The following is a 25,169-nucleotide window of genomic DNA, read 5'->3' as shown; positions in this document are numbered from 1 at the left end:
ACGATAATGGAGTGTGTTGTTATTTCTGTAAGCTATTAAAATGTGACACTACAAATTTTGGTGCAACACCCAGCTTCAGATACCACCAGCCGCCACTGATATACCAACAAATTTTCTTTTGTATATCCCCAGTATTCTTATCAATTCGAGCCGCTTTTCTAGTTTTCAACGTTTGTATCTTATTGTAAATGTCACTTTTATCATATGCAAATTTTAATACTTCTTTAGCAATAGAATACTTCTGTCTTTTGAAGATCCTCACATACACACTCTCCTTGTTCATTAATGATTCCTGGAATGTCCTTCCTTAAACCTGTTTCTGCCTTAATGTATCTACCGGGTGAGTCAGCCGCGCCTGATGTTTCTGCTTTTAGGCATCCCAACGAACGTCGGTGGGGTGATCGTCGATTTTCCTGAGTCGTATACCAAGCTACAGTTGCCTTTAAAGAACTTACTGCGTCATCACTGCACGACTTTTGCAAAAGCATGTATGCGGCACGTATTTACACAATACATAAACTGTCATACGGCTATGTAAAATGCACGTGTCAACTACTACTAAACGTTTTCATTCCTCCCCTGAAGGGGGAGGCGGGCCTCTTAGACGGTGACGCCGTCTCTCAGGCCGGGAGATTTGTTACGGTGAAGGAGATGTGCGGAGAAGGTGAGGGGGTAGGCGGCCGTGGCCTATACTACGAACTGTCCCGGCATTCACCTTAGTGCAGGAGAATGGAAAACCACGGAAAACCATTCTCAGGACAGCCGACGGTGGGACCAGGCGTGAAGTCCGGCACTGTGCCCCAGGCCCGTCTCCCGAATGCAGAGGCGTAGAGCCACGGTAGAGCCGTGGCCAAATTTCCTCTGCTAGGTTGGCCGGTCAGAGTACAGAGCATATGGGACAACAACCCACTCTGCACCTACCGACGTCGTGTCAATTATAAGCTTTAGGTTGGTTATGAAATGATCGCTAAAAGCGATGGCATCATCATCATCATCTGTTTACCCTCCAGGTTCGGCTTTTCCCTCGGACACAGCGAGGGATCCCACCTCTACCGCCTCAAGGGCAGCGTCCTGAAGCTTCAGACTCTTGGTCGGGGGATACAACTGGGGAGTATAACCAGTACCTCGCCCAGGCGGCCTCACCTGCTATGGTGAACAGGGGCCTTGTAGGGGGATGGGAAGATTGGAAGGGATAGACAAGGAAGAGGGAAGGAAGCGGCCGTGGCCTTAAGTCAGGTACCATCCCGGCATTCGCATGGAGGTGAAGTGGGAAACCACGGAAAACTACTTCGAGGATGGCTGAGGTGGGAATCGAACCCACCTCTACTCAGTTGACCTCCCGAGGCTGAGTGGACCCCGTTCCAGCCCTCGTACCACTTTTCAAATTTCGTGGCAGAGCCGGGAATCGAACCCGGACCTTCGGGGGTGGCAGCTAATCACGCTAACCACTACACCACAGAGGCGGCTAGCGATGGCATACTGATAGAAAATGTGTGCAAGTCTGTGAAGCCGGACATAGTTTTACACCGAGTAAGCTTTCTGATATACTGGGGACCACAGCAGTCACCGTGGTGTAGTGGACTAATCACAGACGTGCTGACGCATGTTGTGTTGGTAGGTGGGTTCGAATTCCACGACCGCTATATATTGTTATTCACATTTTATACTATTCGTGCCACATTCGACCAATAGCATGCATGTTGAATGTGTAGTGGCCTGACACTTGGTGTATCCTAGCAGTCCTGGTCATCTCTTCGCTATGTATTCAACAGATCAGTATGCTGATATCCTCCTCATCTGCGGCGAAGCAAGAGAGAACGCACAGGAAGCACAGCGCCTGTACAGGAAAGATTTCCACACAGACAACAATCGAACGCAAATACGTTTAGGAGGGTGGAGCGACGTTTACGTATAACTTCATCACTTTCCCGAACAGGTCCTGTTAGAGAGGCACCAGTGACGTCCGATTAAACTGCTGAGATGGTTTCGGATACTTTCCGGGAGTATCCACAGACGAGTACCCGGGCAGTAGCACAACAGGCCAACATCAGCCAGTCGCCTGTTGTAAGGATATTGCATTCCAGTGTTTTTCGTCCGTATCACCTGCAACTACATCAAGAACCCCACGGACGAGATTTCGAAACTCGTGTTGATTTATGTGTGTAGATACTGACCCAAGTGTCAAATGATCCAGTGTTTGTATCACATTATATTTTCGGACGAGGCACGATTTCATAATAATGGTTCTGTAAATCGTCATAATATGCACTACTGGAGTGTCGAAAATCCCCACTGGGTGAGGCAGGCAGCATTTCAGGCACGATGGGGAGTAAATGTTTGGTGTGGTATATTGGGTGATCACCTAATTGGACCATATTTCTCTGAGGATCATTTGACAGGAGCCCGCTACCTACAGTTTCTTCAAGAACAACTAACATTGCTGCTAGAGGATGTGCCCCTGGGTGAGCGTGTAACCATGTGGTATCAACACGACGGACTCCCACTCACATGTTAGCAGATCTTCGCAACTACCTGAATGTTACCAATCCCGGTCGATGGATATGAAGGAGAGGACCTGTCACCTGGCCTGCTAGATCACCCGATTTGACGCCACTGGCCTTCTTCCTACGGGGCAATTTGAAGGATATAGTGTACGCTCAGCAGCCGGAAGTCCGACTCGTTGGCTGAATGGACAGCGTACTGGCCTTCGGTGCAGAGGGTCCCGGGTTCGATTCCCGGCCGGGTCGGGAATTTTAACCTTCATTGGTTTAATTCTAATGTCCCGAGGGCTGGGTGTTTGTGCTGTCCTCAACATCCCTGCAACTAACACACCACACATAACACTATCCTCCACCACAATAACACGCAGTTACCTCACCATGGCAGATGCCGCCCACCCTCATCGGAGGGTCTGCCTTACAAGGGCTGCATTCGGCTAGAAATAGCCACACGAAATTATTATTATTATTATTATTATTATTATTATTATTATTATTATTATTATTATTATTATTATTAGCAGCCGGAAAATCCTGAAAGCCTTCGAAACTTTATTACGGAAGCCTGTGAATCCGTAACACCTACAATACTACAAAGGGCCCAAATGGCAGTTCAACGGCGTGCTGAAACATGCATTACTGCAGAAGGTCATCTATTCGAACACTTACGGCGCTGACGGGCCGTTGCTCAGTCAAGCGGATTCAAACTCCCGACCATTCTATCCACATCCAGCCCTGTTTATAAAACATCCACATAAGCAGCCCTAATCGCCTAGAACAGTGCAAAAATAAAAATAAATAAATAAATAAATAAATAAATAAATAAATAAATAAATAAATAAATAAAATAAATTCTTTATTATTATTATTATTTATTTAATACAATTAATTAGTAGTTAGTTGTTAGTTATTAATTAGTTAATTAATTAATTAATCCAAGGTCCACCTCTGCGGTGTAGTTGTTAGCGTGATTAGCTGTCACCCCCGAAGGTTCGGGTTCGTTTCCCGGCTCTGGCAGGAAATTTGAAAGTGATACGAGGGCTTGAACGGGGTCCACTCAGCCTCGGGAGGTTAAATGAGTAGAGGTGGGTTCGATTCCCACCTCAGCCATCCTGGAAGGGGTTTTCCGTGGTTTCCCGCTTCTCCTCCAGACAAATGCCGGGAGGGTACCTAACTTAATGCCACGGCCGATTCCTTCCCTATTCCTTGTCTATCTCTTTCAATCTTCCCATCCCCCACAAGGCCCCTGTTCAGCATAGCAGGTAAAGCCACCTGGGCGAGGTACTGGTCACTCTCCCCAGTTGTATCCCCGACCCAGTGTCTCACGCTCCAGGACACTGCTCTTGAGGGGGTAGAGATGGGATCCCTCACTGAGTCCGAGGAAAAAAACCAACCAACCCTGGAGGGTAAACAGATTAAGATAGAAGAAAGAAAGGAATAACCCACGAGGTGAGGGCATTTGGTCGGATACATTGGCTCTGTGAATTATTCTCGAAGTACAAAATGCGAATAAAATTTACACGCTCATGGGGGATTCGAACCCACCTTCCAAGCGCAGCTGTATTGAACAGCACCGCACTTGACCTATGACACCACGGCGATTCCAGCGTGTAGGTTTCCAGAAAGCCTATTAGATGGACTACTACTACCACTTCACAATGCACACACGTTTTCTATCAGTATATCATCAGCGTTCATTTCATACCCTGTCCGACTCGTTGGCTGAATGATCAGCGCACTGGCCTTCGGTTCAGAGGGTCCCGGGTTCGATTCCCGGCAGGGTCGGGGATTTTAACCTTCATTGGTTGATTCCAATGGCCCGCGGACTGGGTGTTTGTGCTGTCCCCAACATCCCTGCAACTCACACACCACACTTAACACTACCCTCCACCACAATAACACGCAGTTACCTACACATGGCAGATGCCGCCCACCCTCATCGGAGGGTCTGCCTTACAAGGGCTGCACTCGGCTAGAAATAGCCACACGAAATTATAATTATTATTTCATACCCTACTGAAAGCTCATAATTATCTCGTAGTTTTTACATAACCGCATGAGAGTTGATGCATTATGTAAATGCCTGTCGGATACGGTTCATGTATCTGTAAAGGTAATGGTGCAGTGAGTGATTAAAGGCTATTGTTGCTTGGTATACGGCAAAGGAGAATAGACCATAACGACACCAGTGACGTTCGGTGGGATGCCTAACAGCATAAGACGTCAGGCGCGGCTGACTCACCCGGTATACCTACCTTTCCATTTTTCACTAAAATTTGTATGACTGACAATTATGCTTGCCATCATATTATCCTTAGCTGACTTCTTCGCTAGATTTCTAGTAAGTTCCTTTATTTTCTCCTTACTTCCACAGCCATTTCTAACTTTATTTCTTTCCAATTTGCACCTCTTTCTTAGTCTCTTTATTTGTCCATTATAATAAGCCGAGTCTTTGCCACTCTATACCACCTTTAAAGGCACAAACCTGTTTTCACAATTCTCAACAATTGCTTTAAACCATCCCAGAGTCTGCTTATATTTTTATTTACTGTTTTTCATCGATCATAGTTACTTTTTTTTTTAAACCCTCATGCCTCCTTTATCAGCCATATGGTATTGCCTAATAGTCCTACATTTAAGACCTTCCTTTCCAGCAGATTTATTTTTAACTACGACAAAAACAGCTTCATGATCACTAATGCCATCTATTACCTCCGTTTCTCTATAGAGCTCATCTGGTTTTACCAGCACCACGTCCAGAATATTCTTCCTTCTAGTTGGTTCCATCACTTCCTGAATCAGTTGTCCTTCCCATATTAATTTATTTGCCATTTGTTGGTCATGCGTTCTGTCGTTCGCATTACCTTCCCAATTGATATTTGGTTAATTCAGATCTTCCGCTACAATCACATTCCCTTCCATGTCACTTCCCATATAGCTGATTATCTTATCAAATAATGCTGAATCAGTGTCAGCGCTACCCTTTCCCGGTCTGTACTCTCCAAAGACATCAATTTGCCTATTATCTTTAGAAATGAGCCTTACACCTAGAATTTCATGTTTGTCATCTTTAAACTTTTTTGTAGCTTACAAATTATTCCTTCACCAGAATGAATACTACCGTTCCTATCTCATCTCTATGATACACACTCCAGTTCCGTGAGAAAATTTCGGCACCCATTATATCATTTCACAGCCATGATTGTCTGGCTCCATGGCTAAATTGTTAGCGTACTGGCCTTTGGTCACAGAGGTCACGGGTTCGATTCCCGGCAGGGTCGGGAATTTTAACCACCACTGGTTAATTTCCCTGGCACGGGGGCTGGGTGTATGTGTCGTCTTCATCATCATTTCATCCTCATCTCGACGCACAGGTCGCCTACGGGAGTCAAATCAAAAGACCTGCAGCTGGCGAGCCGAATATGCACTCGGACACTCCTGGCACTAAAAGCCATACGCCATTTTTACAGCTATGATTCAACTCCTATTACAATATCTGGTAAGTATACATCTATTGAATTACTTAATTCTATTCCTTTCTTTACATTACTTCTACAGTACAACACTAACGTTGTTATGTCTTCCTTACTTGACTTCCAGATCCCTGTACCCTTATCACCGTTCCCTAGACCACCCCGTTTCCCTGAATGTACCTCCCTATAACCCTTCCAAACAAATTTCCTAACTTATACGTACTACTGCGGGTTAAGCGAAGGCCATCTGAGCGCAGATCCTTATCTCCCACCCATCCATTGGAATATAGAAATCTCACTCGCAGTTTCGCACATACCCACTCCAGAGTCTGATTTAAATCTCTAATCACCCTCCAGTCAGTATCACTCCTACACAGTATTCCACTGATAATAATCTCCGCTTCCTTAAACGTCACCCGTGCTGCATTTACCAGATCCCACACATCTCCAACTATGTTGGTTCTTATACCTGCTTGCCTGACGTTGTTGGTACCAACGTGAAACACTACCACCTTCTCCTTCCCCTCCTCCCTCTCTTCTACTTTCTTCAACATCTGCCTCAACCTAAGTCCTGGATAACACTCTACCCTGGTTCCCTTTCCTCCTCACACACTTTCCCCACATGTCTAACGATGGAATCCCCCATGACCAGAGCCTCAACGCTACCCATCTCATTTGATCCTCTCCTCCTCCTACTCAGCCCTACCTTTCCTGACAGCTGCAGAAGCCACTTCCTCCTCCCTTTCCTTACTCCCATGACCCTGTTCCACCTGTATTTTCCTATCCTCTACTCTACATTTCCCTTTCCAACATTTTCTCTTCCTCCTACTTCCACACTTCTCAGCAACAGTTCCCTGTTCCTCATCTTCCCTATGTTGTTCTACCTGCAGTGACTCGTACCGATTTATCACAGACACCTGTCCTGAATTCTGATCCTGAATAGAGCCTTTAGCCTGCAATCTCCATCCCCTTAGAACATTAGACCACCTGTCTTCTACAATTCTCCCTTTCCTTCCCATCCCTCTTTTACACCTACTGTATCCTGTACATTGTTTGAGGGAGGCCTACCTTCCTTCCTGTCTTCTGAGAGAATCCTAATTATCAGCTTCACACTCTTCAACTCCTCCCTCATACTCCTTAATACCTGGCCACACCCACAGTTCCTACACTTATACTCCTTAGGCATTCTTTACGAAAAATGAAAAGAAAGGGAAAATAAAATAACTTATGTGCAAAAATATAAAGGAAAGAAATATTTTCTAGGATAGTACACAAGGGTCACACGACAATAAGGTACGGTAATTAATATACTGTCCGCCTCTGTGGTGTAGTGGTTAGTGTGATTAGCTGCCACTCCCGAAGGCCCGGGTTCGAATCCCGGCTCTGTCACGAAATTTGAAAAGTGGTACGAATGCTGGAACGGGGTCCACTCAGCCTCGGGAGGTCAACTGAGTAGAGGTGGGTTCAATTCTCACCTCAGCTATCCTGGAGGTGGTTTTCCGTGGTTTCCCACTTCTCCTCCAGGCAAATGGCGGGATGGTACCTAACTTAAGGCCGTGGCCGCTTCCGTCCCTCTTCCTTGTCTATCCCTTCCAATCTTCCCATCCCCCCGCAAGGCCCCTGTTCAGCATAGCAGGTGAGGCCGCCTGGGCGAGGTGGCCGTAATCCTCCCCAGTTGTATCCCCCGACCCAATGTCTCACGCTCCAGGACACTGCTCTTGAGGCGGTAGAGGTGGGATCCCTCGCTGAGTCCGAGGGAAAAGCCAGACCTGGAGGGTAAACAGATTACGAAGAAGAAGAATAATTAATATACTACTACACTACAATACTACTTATTCGTACTATATTTTTACCCTACAACACCCTAACAGGATAAAAACTGCCGTTAATTACTGAATTTGAAAGGAATACACAAGAATTTCACAATTCTAAACTGCAGTTAAGCCTATCCTAATCACAACAGAATTTTAGTAAGAGAGTTTCTACGAATATATCTACTATACTACACAAATATTTTACAATAATAGAATAAGCACGCCAATTTATAATAAGATATTACTTGTATACTGCAGTACTACAATAATTTTAAACTACGTTCGGACGTGTCCTAATTACAATATGTTACTACTAATCACAAACAGAAATGAAAATTTAAAGTTTGAAATTTGCAAGAACTACTCAAAGATTACCAACAAAGCTAAACGCGTAGACATATTATTATTAGTACTATTTTATCTTACTATGCTCTAATAGATACACATGAAAGATACACACACAAAGATACACACGAATATAGCAGGCAATATGCGGTACTATCTATATATACCGTATCTACACTACAATTCTCAACTGAAATGTGGTAATATGATTTTTACAGCTGGTGGATTACTATTATTTTCCCTACTACGTGTGACGGAGAATAGTAGTGTCCTTAAATGCTAAAAATACGAGGTTGTCTACAATAATTTCTGTCAAAACTACGCCGGGGCTTGAACTGCAATATTATTGGGAAATAGGAATTTGATTATTAAGTTTTACTCGATGAATAAACGAAGGTGCAAAGTACAAAGTATGCCGGGAACTTCGACTACAAATTATCGGAATACAGCAATCAGCTGATTTTTGTATTTGTTTACACAACTACCATGTGCATGTACTGTTTGATCTCGTCAGAATTCAGCCACAATCGTCAACAATCCAAGAACTGTTGAGTAATTATCCAGTGAAATACCGTGTAATCTCTTTAACTTCTTTTTAAATCGAATTTTACAGGCGTATCGTGTTATTTAATTTAATAAATTATTACCTTCGCGATAGTTTGAACGGATATCTATACGAAATACCGGAAAAGCTGCGGAAGTTATAACTCTTTATCATAATCTGCCTTTGTAAGTATTGTACCAACGAACCTACAGATATTAAACAAATAAAGTTAATTTTATTGCCTAAAGTATTTCCTAAACCTAAATTCGAAACATGGTACACCGAGCTAGCGTACTTAACCTAGAAAACGCAATCTACTGAACACCAACTGTACTACTTGTTATACAATTCAAATAAATATCACTAGTCCCAATTTCTACCAACAAGCACTAAATACCATTATATAAATAGCACTAAATGGATAACACACACACAAAATTAAACAATTTCAATAGGTTTTAACTACTTTATCACTACGATAATGCAAGAGCACTCTCAACAGCCGACCATTCACAAGCGCATCCAAGAATGGATCCGCCACTCTAATGCGATTTGCGGGAAACTTGAATCAACGTCATCTTTCAGATGTATGAACACGCCTACCAACTTTCGTTAATCTAGAACAACCCCTCCTTGGTGTTTGGATATTTTCTCCGCCAGTGTACGTAAAAAGAACTCGTTTAGGACAAAAAAATGAAATCTAGATGCCTCTCAATATCTATACAGATTGAAATGATACAATACATATAGAGTTGATTACGTGCGGGAATGATCTTGTAGTAAGAAATAAGTTCATGGAGATAATTGAACAAATTGAGACTACTAAGGATGATAATTTAGATACAGATAGGAAAAAAGTGGCAAATAAGGTCAATTGTTTGACAAAGTGTTCAAATATAAGGAAGCGGGAAATAATATGTAAAATATGTGTAGTCCTTCTATAAGACCAGAATAACAAGTAGAGGAATACATGCTTTGGTGGTTAATACGGACCAATAATTTCCAGGAAAAACGACAGTGATAAAGATGTTTTGCTGAGAATTTTGCATGGAAGAAAGATCCGTCAAATACTGACCCGCAACGCATGGTGTCTATAATTTCTCGTAGAAAATTGAACGATGTAAACATGTGATGCGGGCCAGTATCACCTGTGAGCAAAGGAGAACGACAACATAAATAAGAAGAGAGAAAGAAAGAAATGTTTACAAATAGGCAGTAGAGCACATCAAGTACGAATATAACTGGAACTCCAGAGAGCTGCTTAAGTCGACCATCGCCTCTTACAGGTTTCAGAAGAACTAGTCTATTCATCATCGCCTTACGTTGGAGGCCCCGGGTTCGATTCCCGGATAGACCAGTGATTTTTACCTGGACCTGAGGGCTGGTACGAGGTCCAATCAGCCTAAGTGATTACAATAAAACTGAGGAGCTATCTGACGGTGAGATGGCGGCGCCGGTCTATAAAGCCAAGAATAACGGCCGAGAGGATTCATCGTGTTGACCACACGACACCTCGTAATCTGCAAGCCTTCAGGCTGAGCAGCGGTCGCTTGGCAGGCCATGGCCCTTCGTGGCTGTTGCGCCATGGGGTTTGGTTTTATTATATGTGCATAGAGACTCCCGGAATACTGCAGACGTTCAGCTACGTTGTTTGCATCTAGAGAGGATTTCTTTCATAAGCTTTTACCTCAAATTATATCCTGCTGCTATTTCTTGATAGATGCAGTATTTGTGCAGTTAGCTTCTGCTGCAGCCTCAGTCTCATCGACGGCTGTGACAGTATGGAAATTCATGGGGTATGAATGGTGCTGAGTAATGACATTTGAAGCACAACATATGTTTTGCTAGTTGCTTTACGTAGCACCGACACAGAGAGGTCTTATGGCGACGATGAGACAGGAAAGGTCTAGGAATGGGAAGGAAGTGGCCGTGGCCTTAATTAAGGTACAGCCCCAGCATTTGCCTGGTGTGAAAATGGGAAACCACGGAAAACCATCTTCAGGGCTGCCGACAGTGGGATTCAAACCCACTATCTCCCGGATGCGAGCTTCTAGCTAACCGCACGGCCAACTCGCCCGGTGAAGCACAACTAGTGCAGCTGGATGTTATGAAAGGTGCTACTCATAGGGCCGATCAAGTGAGGAAATCAGCGGCAAACTACCTCACTCCTCATCATGCCTTGTACGTCTCATTGTGTTTTTGAGGTTACCCTATAACCGCATAACGTTGGTGCTACTATTTAAGGATCCAACCGGCCTCCGGGATGAAGACATAACAGATCCACATTGCGCTAGCAAGGCTTCATCATGCATTGTGCTTTTTTAATTTCTATCTCATCTGCTGAAAACTTTATATCTCCACTAAGCCCTTTTCTTCAAGTAACTGAGTTTGTCATTAAAATTAGCAGGGTAATGAACACTCCGACACCTAAAGATGACAGATATTACTGTAATTAGATGTCACGAATAATTAGATAAAATTTAACGAGAACTGTTGCGTATGATACGCTACATGTGCAGTGGAGCCGAGTGCTCACTGCGGGGCCGCGCGGATCGATGAACGTAACATCGTGTGGTGCCCTGGTCTTATCTCTCGAAAGCAGATAAAGATACAACGGAAAGGCCCACTTTAAAATACATTAATGCAATATTTGATGCTTTGTTATTAAGTCGCATAGCTTATCGGAAATTAACTTTGCGAATTGTACAGTGTGCTATTAAGTTGTTTGAAACTCGCAGGTATCCTGAATGGGACACGCCAATATTAAGTAGTCAAACTCTTGTGTCGTGACAGTTCTTGCAGTGTTTGCTCTAATTGTGAGACTCACGTGTCGACTGTGTCTAAAACGAACGCCCTATCCTCACCGGCGTTGTAGTCAGCTGAGGGAACATTGCTCAACGCTGGAGCTAATGTCTCGTAGTATCAGTAGATGGCACTGATGGCAGCTTTCCCTCTAACTTGCGCGAAGGCATGCCAGTGACAGGTTCGCCGTAATACAGTTGATGTTACTTTCCTGAGAGAAAAACTTCATTGTTGGGTCTTTGATATTATAAACGACTAAATAAATGGGTAAGGATATCATTTTCTTATTTCACAAATAATTGACACTATCACGTCAAATGTACACCTTTCATTATTATTATTATTATTATTATTATTATTATTATTATTATTATTATTATTATTATTATTATTATTATTATTATTGTTGTTGTTGTTGTTGTTGTTGTTATTACTGTTAAGTGCCATGCCATTATTGACTTATATTATTACAAATTAAGCAAAGAATACTTGTAGTTTTACGTGTCTGTTGATATCGAGATCATAGCCACTCGGCATTCAGTTTTACGTGGAATCCGAACAAAGGGTCATGCTTTTTCCTTTCGAAAATCACATCCCTGTGGCTCGAACTCCGCGTACAATTGGTGGTTCCGTGATTATGATCTCGATTATTATTATTATTATTATTATTATTATTATTATTATTATTATTATTATATGTCTAATACTAATGAAATAACAGATGAGTAGTATTATAAACGTTAATAATAATAATAATAATAATAATAATAATAATAATAATAATAACAATAATTGTAAACTCAATCAACAAAACTAAAATTCCGTATTTAGAAGGCTGTGATACGGCATCTACATTTGTGCAAAGTATTAATTTTCTTGAGGATATGTCCCTATTTTTTATGTACTGTTAGACTTACCATAATAATTACACTTTATTATTACCAGAGCTTTCATAGATTCAGCATTATTTGTAAATTGTTTGTGTCCCACACGTTCTCCTAGCAATAGAATACTATTTCTCTTGGAGGATTTAGTTCAGAAATTTTGAGTACGTTAACGTAAGAAAAGTTGTTGTGCTTTAAATTATTGAATATTTCTTGTCTTTTGCTGTTAACGGGTGTGTTTGTTTTTCCCCTTTGCTTTAGCTCATTTTACTTGACTTCATCAGATCTACGTCACTTATGACTATGTTTTCTTATAATAAACGTGTACGCCTACGCTACTCCTGACCTGGCCAATATATTTTAGGAAGTGTCCGATCAAGTTCTATATATTCAAACAGCTGAGTGCTTCGACCTAAATACTGAATGAAGGTAGTGTGGAAGGATACAGTAGACTCTGTGAAACAAGAAATTTTGGTAGCACTTTCCTTCTCCTGATATTTTTCAAATATTATTCTTAAACTAATTGTTATAATCTACGTCGAATAACAGTATTAGATCACACACTTCTTATTGTAATATTTTATGAGTGTATTTGTACCTTTTAACTTTGGGGATCGTGAATGGATGATGATGATTCCTACTTCAGAGTTTTCATTCTCGGAAGGAATCTCGATGTCAGTGGGGTACTTTCCTGAAAAACAGGAAATGAAGTTTTTTAAAGGTTCGAACATTTTGCACATACGCCAATCATCTAGTTTTACTTGTAATTTCTGATTTTTTAAATAACCAGGGACACTAAAGTACTTAAGCTTTTAAAATTCGAAGAGTGTTTACATAAACGAAACCACGTTTCATCACTGCGATTGTCTGAGTGTCAGGAGGTAGGCACTCTGTCACTGTTTACATGCCGTATGCACGATATTACGTACGCAGTTTACAGATATTAAGCTTCTCCCTGGCAGATGATATATTTTAAAGAAATACTGTTTCTTCGTGACACCGAAGTTGTGTTTTGAGCACTTTATATTTTGTTATATTAGTTCAGTGTGTCTAGAATGTAGCTTTGTAGTATAATCTGACGTTTCACCAGTTAAATCTTCAATTTCTAAAACTTTCACTCTAATACTACAGCTCAATAACTGCATATAGAAGAGTGACTATTTACCTGATTCTGATGTGATTCGCTAGCTACTAAATTAAGTTGATGGGCATCGAATGCCTTTATGTGAAAGAAATAAAGTGAGTTGATTTACTAACGTCAGAATCTGCGTGGCGCTTAACAGTTTGTAAATGTTAAACAATGTCTTCCTATCATGAGCAGCGAAGGAATTAGAACTGCACTGTACACAATAAACGTCATATTTTAATTTCTTCTTAAATACTGGATATTCCTTTGATAAATATTTATCAAAAACATGTTCATTTCCAACATATTTATCGCACACCCGGCAATACTTGACAATAACTATGCGGAGAAAGGGTGACACGCTGACTTAGTATGAACTGACCGACCGCCACGTGAATGGCAGAAAGCAGTGATCATATATCCATTTATTTTCGAAACTCTGGGATATACGGAAGGAGATTCTCAAATACACAACTGTCTCGTAAACTACAATTATGGATGGTCATTTTATGAAAGGGCGTAAATAATGTTATGTTGGAACGCTCGCAGATTCACATCCCCACACGCACGCGCTCTCACGTGTGGTCGAGAGTGCCACGTGTACTGCCGTCGTTCATACATTTCATGAATGAAAACGTTCGTATCGTAGCTTATGAATTACGTCCGGTCCAGTTGTCATTGTGGGGCTGCCAGACAGGCATCACGGCTCATAGTAGAAACACCCTACAGTCTTAAATAATAATAATAATAATAATAATAATAATAATAATAATAATAATAATAATAATAATAATAATAATATATTACATACTGAAAGTTTCGTCGGGCTGAGTGGCACAGACGGTTGAGACGCTGGCCTTCTGACTCCAACTTGGCAGGTTCGATTCTGGCTCAGTCCGGTGGTATTTGTAGGTGCTCAAATACGTCAGCCTCGTGACGGTAGATTTACTGGCACGTAAAATAACTCCTTTGGAACGAAATTCCGGCACATCGGCGTCTCCGAAAACCGTAAAAGTAGTTAGTGGTAGTTAGTAGTAGTAGTAGTTAGTGGGACGTAAAGCCAATAACGTTAGTATTAAAATTTTCATATTAGTTCCGTACTGACGTCACTAAACCCGTACAACTGTTAAGGATCCACCAATTCAATACACTGTTTAATCACATAAAAGACATCACCTGATAGAAATTATAAGTACATGTCATCCACATAGTGGACATCTTCACTGCATAAGTACTAAACCATTATTACATCGAGATTATTAAAAGGAGAACAACGGGAATTAAAATATCCATATGGGTAAATCATGCATGAGCCGTTAAAATTGTGGAATGAACCACCAAATTAAAATGCATGAAATGGAAAGTACATATATCGGATCTTTAAAACATTAAAAGTTTTTTGCGTGGCAAACCAATCACATGATAATTCTTAAAATTGTTCGTTGATATGTTAATACACAGTGTCTTGGTGTAATGGGAAATCAAATTAAACGTGTCTCATATTACAAAGTGTGCATAAGAAACATTCAAATTAGGGGTAAACATCCTCCTACAGCGTGGATCAGTCTATCTTATATTGTACTGGGCTTCGAAATGGAACCATTGAACCTTTTACCCATTAAGATCATGTAAACCGATAACCCCATATAACACTTGAAAGACGTGTAATGTTCCCCACTGGCTCTGCTGTAAGTTCTCAATCTGGTATGTAGCCTTGTTTGTATGTGACAAGTTCTCTGTGTATTAATGGGCCATGCATGATTTACCTCATGGATATTTTAATTTCCATTGTTCTGTTTTTAATAAACTTAATGTAATAATGGTTTAGTACTTATGTAGCTGAAGATGTCCGCTAGGTGGATGAAACATGTACTTGTAACTTCTATGAGGTGATGTCTTTTATCTGCTTAAATGTTGTATTGAATTGGTGGATCCTTAACAATTATATATGTTTATAATAATATATGTAAGCAGAAAATTATTTGAGACAGTGTCATGTGGCTTATTTGCGTCAGTCTTCAATCTTTAGTCGCACAAGTGCGACTTCTTGCGCGGAAGAGATCCCTATCTGCTGCCGCCCCATTGTTTCTGCTATAAGATAATTTATTGTATGTCTACACGTATTTACAGAGGAGGTTCACATGCATTGAGTTTTGCATCATTTAGGTCGTATGTGAAACAGAGCAGCCGGAGGACGAAAGTTTAAAGCGACTTGTGTGTGCAAGGTTCGCGGTGCACGTTAAGTACAAAAATAGACCGTGATTAATGGCTCTGCCACATGGTGGAAATGCTGACGGTTTTAGCTATCTACCAGTGGCAATAATAGAATAAACAAGGATGCGTTGGTTTCTCTGCACTTGTAGTAATTCATTTTCAGAATATCATCTTGAGAAGGTAGAGCATTTATCGAGAAAACAATTTCACGTCGTATAATTTGGGCGATGAGATGCACTAGGGGAAGCCTCTCCCTCTCGCAGGCAGGCAATGAGCGGAAATCTATGGAGAACTCGTTTCTGGTGAAATTGGCCGTTTTAAAGGAAACTGGAAGAAGCCATTCCACCGTGTATTTAACAACCAGGATTTAGTTTTCTGGAAGACTGGAGTGAGCAATAGTGATTCTTATCGAAATTCCGTCCTACTTCCATGCGTTTTCATGTTTTTTCGTATCTTCTACTTTGGCTCCACGTTTTCACGGATTTACAGAGTAAAATTTATTTCTACCTTTTATGGGCTACAAACAATCTATTTCCTACCATTATTTTCTCTATCTGTCACTATCCCGAAAAGGATGTAAATACAACATTCATTTAATGTCCGACCGCTAATGCAAACGCCATCTAGCTTATTTCAATAATCTGAGGCTATCAATACATTTATTTATAATTGGAGGGCCACTGCTTAGTATGGAGTCAGGCCCTTACAGCAACAAACACCTTCACCACTATCTCAGGGTTTCAGGTATGGGACTTTAGTACGCGGAACAGTGGTGTATCATTAACCATCCCTTAACTTATAAGGCCGATACCAATGAACTGATCGAAACAAATTAAAGAAAGCTGAACGTTTTGACTGTGCGTATGGTACACCACATTTCGGATTAAGAACAACTATCATTTAGGAGAAAATGCCTGAGAAGGGAGGAAGGAAAGTAAGTCTTTAAACTGTTAGTAGAGATAAAGTATAGTTGTGAACGGTCAGTGGCGGCCTCGTAAATTACGGTCGGATAATATTGACATAGAAAATAAATACTGTAATATTATGACTGTTGAATTTGGAAATGCTTGTTCATTCCGGACATCTAACTTACTTCTTTTCTGCTGTCAGAGTATGTGCAGAGAAGGTAAATAGTGCCTGATTGTTGTCTTTCTTACCACAACGATCACTACCAGGATAGCTTCCTCATATATCAAGGTTGAGTCACCAATCCATATTCGGCACATCCTTATCTCAAAGGAGTGCCGTATAATAGTCAGTGTCTATAAAAATCAGTTACAATTTCCTCATATCACTCCGGAAACATACCGACAACAAACTTTCATTGGCATCATCTTCACGTCCAGTCAGTTGAACCGTGCCGCTGTAGAAAATTGATGCCCCGTATGACAGTGCTCAAAACAAGGTTTGCATATTTCTGTTTAGTACAGTTTTTTTTTTATTTTGCTATGTACATTATACTAGGCGGCCCACGAGCGCCGCAATTTCTACTCACAAATGTCCCGGATGCACTAGTGATGCATGGGATGCCTAATCACTTGTTTTCGAAGAAGCAACAACGTGCTGTATTTCGGATGTTGTGAAACAAATAGCAGTCATTTTACTGCACGAGTTCTACAGTATAACAGGGTGCATTTGTAAATACGTAAAAGGTGCAGAAAATAACATTTAATAACTTATTCATTTATGCACGTGCAGACATTCTACTCCATAAAAGAGTTGCTTGCATGAAACAAAAACTAATACACATTATTGTAGCTTCAAAGATGCTCAAAAACCTGAAGGTGCAGGCAGTGCTGAACACGTCTCGCAGTGTCTGCATGGACACATCTCAACATTTCATGTGTCACTGTAGAGATGGCTGAAAAATAACGTAGCAGTTACTTTGTCACAGTTACATGCCTGTCACTGTTACATATGTAACGAGGACAAAACGGGTTACTGAGTCACGACTACAAAATAACGTAGGCTACTACTGAAAACAGTAACTGGGAAGTTGGAACTGTCACTAGTAGCAGCTTACAGACACAGAATGTGACCTTCTGAATTCAGATAGTCATCCAAGTGAGAGCGCTTTAGTAGGAGATTGCTTTAAGTCAAATACACTATAGTGTTTTTTTAAAGTTGCTGCTGTCATGTGGTAACTAAAGTGTAAACTGTTATAACATATTCAACTGTTTAGGGGTAATCGTTGACTCAGGTAACGTTGGTGAGTAACGTTGGACGTTATTTTTAACTGTTACTTTTCACAGTTACTTTATTTTAGCAGTGACACATGTAGCAGTTACACAAAAATAACCGTTTGTCACACCTCTAGTCACTGTAGCACAGGCCTCACTAAGTAGTTGTTATAGTTGTTCAGCATATTCTGGCTCAGTTTCGTACACTTTCGATTTGATATATCCCCACAAGAAAAAGTCCAGGGGAGTAAGATCAGGCGATCGTGGTAGCCATTTCCACAGTCCACCACGAATTATCCACCGTTCAGGATATTTTGCATCAAGACGTTCCCTAACGCCTCGATAGTAGTGAGATGGCGCACCATCATGCTGGAACCAATGTTGCAGTACTAGCTGCAGCGGAATATCTTCTAGAAGGTTTTCTAGAGACAAGTCTGTCTCTAAAAATTCCAGACAACACCTGCTGGTGAGCCTAGGGGCTTTAAAAACAGGCCCAATGATGTAGTCTTCCAGAATACCGCGCCACAAATTAACCCCCACTGTAGTTGCATGTCCTGTGCTCGAACCCAGTGGGAGTTTACTGCGGTCTAATAATGGAGATTGTGAGTGTTGACGATGGAATCGTTCGAAAAGTAACATTCGTCGCTCCACAGGATATTCCTGATAAAATGTGGATCTTGCTGTATTGCCCTGGCCATTCTTCGACAATATTGTTACCCTGCGATCAAAACCATCTCCGTAGAGTTGCTGATGTAGGTGCGCCTCATATGGGTGTCATTTTCTCTTTTTCAGGATGCATTGTATTGATGTTCGGGATACTCCTAGCAAATCCGCTGCTCGTCTTTGCCCTAAGTAATATTGAACATGTGCACGTTGTAACAATGATGGGCTGTAAAACATTATTATTATTATTATTATTATTATTATTATTATTATTATTATTATTATTATTATTATTATTATTATTATTATTATTATTATTATAGTAAGGTGCAGTTAAACTCACCGTGTGAAGGATTGCGTTAAAAGTATTGCGGTACATTCTGTACAACGTCAGCATTGCTGCAGACGGTTTTGTCCCTGATCATATGTGACTTGAACGATCCATTAGCTCTTAGGTGCAAGTCTGTTCGGCGAGATACGTGTATAGAAGGCAGACGTCTGTTTGGAAACTCCTGTGCGTACCGTCTGTGAGCATCGGCTGCATTCCGATCTGATTCTCCATAGATTAAAATTATGGCTGTATATTCGTCGTTGCCGAACACACTAGCCATTGCCGATATGCAGACAGCAAATGTTGTGGTGATGTACCATATACCAGCCTAGTACTATGTGGTCGAAAACGAGGTTTATTAATGCAAGGGGCTGCATTAGACGGGGAGCATTGAGGTTGTTATCTCTTTACATTCTGACGTAACCTGCCTGCTAGCAGCAGTGCTCCTGTGAAAATCAGTTGGTAGGCATCCCTTTCATCATTAGTGCATGCGCGACATTTATAAGTAGAACGTACGACGCTCGCGGGCCACCTGGTATATTACGAAGGGTATATAAAGAGAAATAAACATGCTGGCAAATATGCAAAAACAATAGAAGCGTAACAGAATCACAAGTTGGCGATGTAGGATTTTTATCATAAAATTATCGATCATTGTGTGGCAGATCAATACCGTGTATAACCACTTCATGTCCATACAATTCACTCTGTGCCATGCATCTCAAGGAACTGACTGACGACTCTGGCTTTATTGGAACGAGCATTATTATCCAGTAACGTAAATCCCTCGCTCACAGTGGCAGCTAATCCTGCAACTACAGGTTAGAGGATGTTGTCTGTGTACACCGGACCAGTCGTGTTACTTTGGATAGCAATTACAGGCGTACGTTGACCAAATATGACGGGACAACAACGCTGCAGATGGCGCACCGGGATGAAAGGCTTGCTCCATCTCTCACCGCATCGACTTCAGACCAATGCTTCTGTTGTATTGGTACAAACTTATGGTGACCTTGTCGGCAAAGTGCATGTATGCGCTTCCGCTGTTCCTGATGCCATAAACTACGAGTTGATGCCGATCTCACACGAACTGCACTATGGTGCTGCTTAAGAGGAACTTTCGGCACGGGCCTCCTTGATATCAGGTCTCCGTTGTGCAGTGGATTTCGCACTTTCTGATCTGATGCATTCTACCGGCGACCTCCAAAGATCCTGGCGAAGCGAGGAGGCATTTTCAGTGAATTTACGACGTGCTGATTCTTTCTCGGAGTTATTTTGCGTGGACATCCCGTTCCTTGTCGAGCATCAACTATTCATCTTGCAGCAATGCGGTCAGTAGAAGAAGTGGTCACTTTGCCTATGTTTAGCTCAGTCTTACACCACTGACTTTACAAGTGTTGTTACACTAACCGACACGACAAAATCCCCCTTTCGGACAAATACCGAAGCTGATCTGGATTTAGCGCCACTATATGACTCAGACATACCGTGCATACTGAAAACTTGTTTGAGGCATCGTGATTCATGTTGTGTGAAATCGTAATATGCAACACTTCTTTCGAACTTTGTATTTTACAGGTGCTGAAATATACAGGGTTGAACACTGTAAGTTTGAATTTACGTTTGTTCAGTCTACCCTTTCTCCCAAACGGGTTTCTGCTCCATCCAGATTGTGTTTCTTCTGCTGAGAACGCACATCTTGACTTAATTCGATCTCAAGCTTGAAGTACTTATGACTTAACACGTCGATGTTACCAGTTCACCACTGTCCTTCAGCCATCACTATCTCATATATTACTGTCAGGAATTAAGATATTTCCACATTATTAACTCTAGAATTTCCTTTATTATTTCTACCAACATCTTCAACCTGCTAAGATTTAAATGTGTCTAATTTCCTTGTTAAATAACAACATATTTCAGTACATGGACTTATCAACCCTAAGAACGTTCAGAAATCAGACGTTTTTCTGAATTCCTGTTCATGTCTCATACCTAGAGTTCAAAGAAGAAATATTTGGCGCGTACATTTAATTCAGAAGGCATAGTATAGTACGCGCACATTGTAGTGATAGATTTTTGTACTGGGTTGAGGAGTAAGGCAGGAGCACTGCCGGTTCCGGTAATACTGCCAACTGAATGGAAATGAAATCTGAATTGAATCGATAATATGATCGATCGATATGAATTTTCTAAACCTTTATTATCTTACGCCAACAACTGTGTCACACACACAATATAAAATACTATATAACATTTCCCGATGCGAAACGTGTTCCTAGCATGAATTCTATAGCTTGGCTTTGCTGTGTAAACAACAACAGTACGAGTACTTAAAGTGTACGCCAGATGTCGCACAGCGATGATAAGCGATTCTTAGTTTGTGTTTCAAAGGTTGCCAATACGAATCTCGAAGATAACCGAAGTCGACCGATTCAGCACTAGGGTGTAAATCTATCGCTAAAAAGTGCGCAGATAATAGTTTGTGCCTTGTAAGGTCATACAAGAAAGACTTAAAGGCTGCAACGTACAAGCGAAGTTTCGAAGTGTGAACAGTGTTAGCCTTTTAAGTGTAGCGTGTGGCACTGTAGAACTATTATGGCATTTGGACTGAGTCGATGTTCTATGTCCAGACTGCCGACGTTTCGAAGAAGGCGGCTGACATACCGGTACTGCTACTCGGAACGTCGGCAGTCTGGACACAGGACAACCCAGACGAAGAACGTAGTAGCAGTCTTCCAACAGACCGTGGAAGCTTCAACTCTTAAGAGTGTGGAGCCATGTTCATTGCTTGGATGCTGTGTAGAAACAGCAGTGCTAGTTCGGGCTAGCCTGGATTTTCAATTTGTACTCTCATATGCGTTCACGGATGTTTTATGATTCTGAACTATCCCCGGTCTAGAAAGCCAGGAATGAGGGCCGATAAAATCATCGCACTGAGCACGCGTCAACGCATAATCAGTAGGCCTTCGAACTGAGCAGCGGTCGCTTGGTAGGCCACGACCCACCAGGGCTCTACCGCCACGTTTATTGCTTTTCTTTGTTTCTGAAGTCTTAGATATGTTGACGTTATCATAGATTTATTGCATGAACTGTTTAAAATATCCTTTGATTTTCTCCTGTAAATAGGTAGTTGGCCTACTGAACAACTTAGGGTGCATATTTTCAGCATTAGCTTCACATATCCAACAGAGTAATTAGAAATCCTCGCACTGGAAACGTCCTTAGCTGCCTAATCTTAAGGCTGACTGAGTGAACATTTAATTCTGTGTTGAAAATTGAATCTTCCTTTGTAATCAACGTGAATATGTTCTTAATCTGGGAAAGGAGCAATGTCTTGGAACGCCTGATCTATGCCCATGAGCTGCAGAGTCTTAATGGACAAGTTACGCCTTCCATGTTCAAGCATTCCAGAACACCTCTCCAGCAAAGCGCTCATGTTTGCTTAACGAAAATGATGGTCATTATGCACCGAAAATTAGAGGATATCTGTGTAATAACGTTTAGGGCCCCATTTAGGGCGGGACTGTACTGCAACTGGACGTGACATGGAGTTCACTAGTGGAGGAACTCTGGGGGAGATTTTAAGCCGTCCTGTGTGGATAACTTCCCACACTCCCCTAGTATTTGAAGACTCAGGAAATCGCTCCGAATAGATCTCTTTACCGCGTGCCCTAAATGGTCGATTGGGTTAAGGTCGGACAAATATTATGGCCGCAATATTTGCTGGCATGTTACTGAATGCTCTTCAATAGTTTAGGACATCCCTGGTCCGTTAAGACGGTACATTATCCTGTTGGAAGATCTCATTGTTGAAGCGAATTTGCAGTCATAAATATATCGCAAGCAATAAAAGATTCAAGAAAAATTAACAGTCTGCCTCTGTGGTGTAGTGATTAGTGTGATTAGCTGCCACCCTCGGAGGCCCGGGTTCGATTCCCGGCTCTGCCACGAAATATGAAAAAAGTGGTACGAGGGCTGGAACGGGGTACACTCAGCCTCGGGAGATCAAATGAGTAGAGGTGGGTTCGATTCCACCCTCAGCCATCCTCGAAGCGGTTTCCCGTGGTTTCCCACTTCTCCTCCAGGCAAATGCCGGGATGATACTTAACTTAAGGCCACGGCCGCTTCCTTCCCTCTTCCTTGTCTATCCCTTCCAACTTTCCCATCCCCCCACAAGGACCCTGTTCAGCATAGCAGGTGAGGCCGCCTAGGCGAGGTACTGATCATCCTCCTCAGCTCCCCAGTTGTATCCCCCGACCCAATGTATCAAACTCCAGGACACTGCCCTTGAGGCGGTAGAGGTAAGATCCCTCGCTGAGTCCGAGGGAAAAACCAACCCTGGAGGATAAACAGACGAAGAAGAAGAAAAAAATTGACCATGAATTGTAACCAGTAACTAATTAGCTAATAATAAATCTATAATGTTCATTATCGCACATTATAGCGTTTTTACACCTAGAATAAGTGTATCTGTCCAAATTTTGATGGAAAAAATAGCGATATTCTACTACTCTATTGAGGTCTTCACAGATAGGTTCCCTAAAGCCCAGAAGAAATTATCTGACAAAAGGGAGACCTTTCCATGGTAGTTATAATCTGTAGGATATTTTTCACAAAGCATTTATTGATGTACCAAATGCTACAATGTATACACAATACTATTATGTACATATTTCACTCTACAGCTCTCATTGGTTTTAACGTCCGGCTCCGTGGATAAATGGTTAGCATGCTGAACTTTGGTCCAAGGGGTTCCGGGTTCGATTCCCGGACCGGTCCGGGTTTTAACTTTCATTAGATAATTCCTCTGTCTAGGGGGCTGTGTGTTTGTGACGTCTTCAGTATTAGATTTCATCTTTGATAGGGCTCCATCCTCACAGACGCGCAGGTCGCCTATACGGTGTCAACTCGAAAGAACTGCAGCAGGCCACACGCCATTATTATACTGGTTTTAACCTTAAACAAGGGCACATTTAATTAAAAGAAAATCTTAAAATTATTGTTAATATTTTCCACGTTTTTACAATATAATTCAATACGTTCAAGTAAGCTGATTGATCTTGGTACAGGGTATAGAAATGCCAATATCCACCTTCCTTGAAATTCGTATTACTTTACCAGGAATACTTCTACACGAGAGCAAAAAAAGAAACTTCGTGACAGCATTCACTCATCAGAAGTTCATTTAACATAAATCATTTAATTGGACAACGAATATACTACACATAACTAAACATATAGTTGTTCAAGAAGTTTACTCTATATATTGTTGATAAAATTGAAATTTGGGCTTATTTTTAACGTTTGGGTCTCCTTAAAACTCATTGCCAAGTCTTTGTCTCTGATGGTCACATCGAGTATATGTATGAAGTTCCAACAGTAACTAGTGGCTCATCTACGTCCAAGATTTTGCTTTGGCTCGTGGTGTGGGTTACTGTAGTCACATCCTAGATCGTGAATCATGTGGCCTAGTAAGTGATTCTGAGAGTCGAGATCCCAGTAGCTATGGAATGGGGCTTAGCTTCCTTGTGCTCAGGCGGCTAGGACTATACAAGCCACCGCTGGTCCCTAACCCGTTAGAGGAGAGACCCTCACTGGGTATTATCGTAAGTAAGGGTAGCATTCTGCTTCATAGAATTTCTGACGAGCACGCTTAGGACGTTTAAGCAAGTCTCGGACCTACGGGAGTAACGGAGTCCGAATCCCATTTGACAGGCGAGGGACTTTTCGGAAAGAACTTGGCGAACGAAATGGAATTCATGGGGATCTATCAATGGTGCTTACGGGAGAAAGAAAGTAGAACTGGCTGAGTCAGCAAAGAGGGTGAGCCTGGATGTGTTAGGAGTTAATGATGTTCGGGTAAGAGGAGATCACGAGGAAGAGAGAGGAGATTATGAGGTATAATTGACGGGTGTTAGAAAGGTAAAGGTTAGGACTAATCATCAAGAATACTATTGCACACAATATAGTTTCTGTTAGGCACGTAAATGAGCAAATGATGTGGGTAGATTTGGCAGTTGGGGGAATCAGGACGAGAACTGCCTCAGTATATTCACCACACGAATATGCAGACGAGGATGAAGTTGACAAGTTTTATGATGCCTTGAGTGACATTGCCGTCAGGGTCAATAGCAAGGATATGATAATGCAAATGCGCGACTTCAATGCGAGAGTTGGAAATAGAACTGAAGGGTACTAAAGGGTGATTTTTAAATGTGCGGAAGATATGGGAGCTAATAGGAATGGAAAGCGTTTACTGGAATTCTGTCCTAGTATGGGATTAGCAATTATA

General features: G+C 41.7%; 1 protein-coding gene across 3 annotated transcripts in view; it reads left to right on the top strand.

Annotated features, from left to right (window-relative positions):
* The first annotated feature begins 11,593 nt into the window (after positions 1–11,593).
* The window catches only part of CRMP (Collapsin Response Mediator Protein), a 486,710-nt gene continuing 473,134 nt past the window's right edge, over positions 11,594–25,169 (top strand). For 2 of the 3 annotated variants that reach the window (XM_067140710.2, XM_067140711.2), the window contains exon 1: positions 11,594–11,743. In XM_067140710.2, coding sequence (XP_066996811.1) covers positions 11,740–11,743 — 4 coding nt within the window. In that variant the 5' untranslated portion in view covers positions 11,594–11,739. The remainder of the gene's footprint in view (positions 11,744–25,169) is intronic. The other variant, XM_067140709.2, reaches the window with a different exon arrangement.

The sequence above is a fragment of the Anabrus simplex genome, chromosome 2 (genome assembly GCF_040414725.1).
Source record: "Anabrus simplex isolate iqAnaSimp1 chromosome 2, ASM4041472v1, whole genome shotgun sequence".
Classification (NCBI taxonomy): Eukaryota; Metazoa; Arthropoda; class Insecta; order Orthoptera; family Tettigoniidae; genus Anabrus; species Anabrus simplex.
This window is presented reverse-complemented; position numbering and strand designations above follow the sequence as displayed.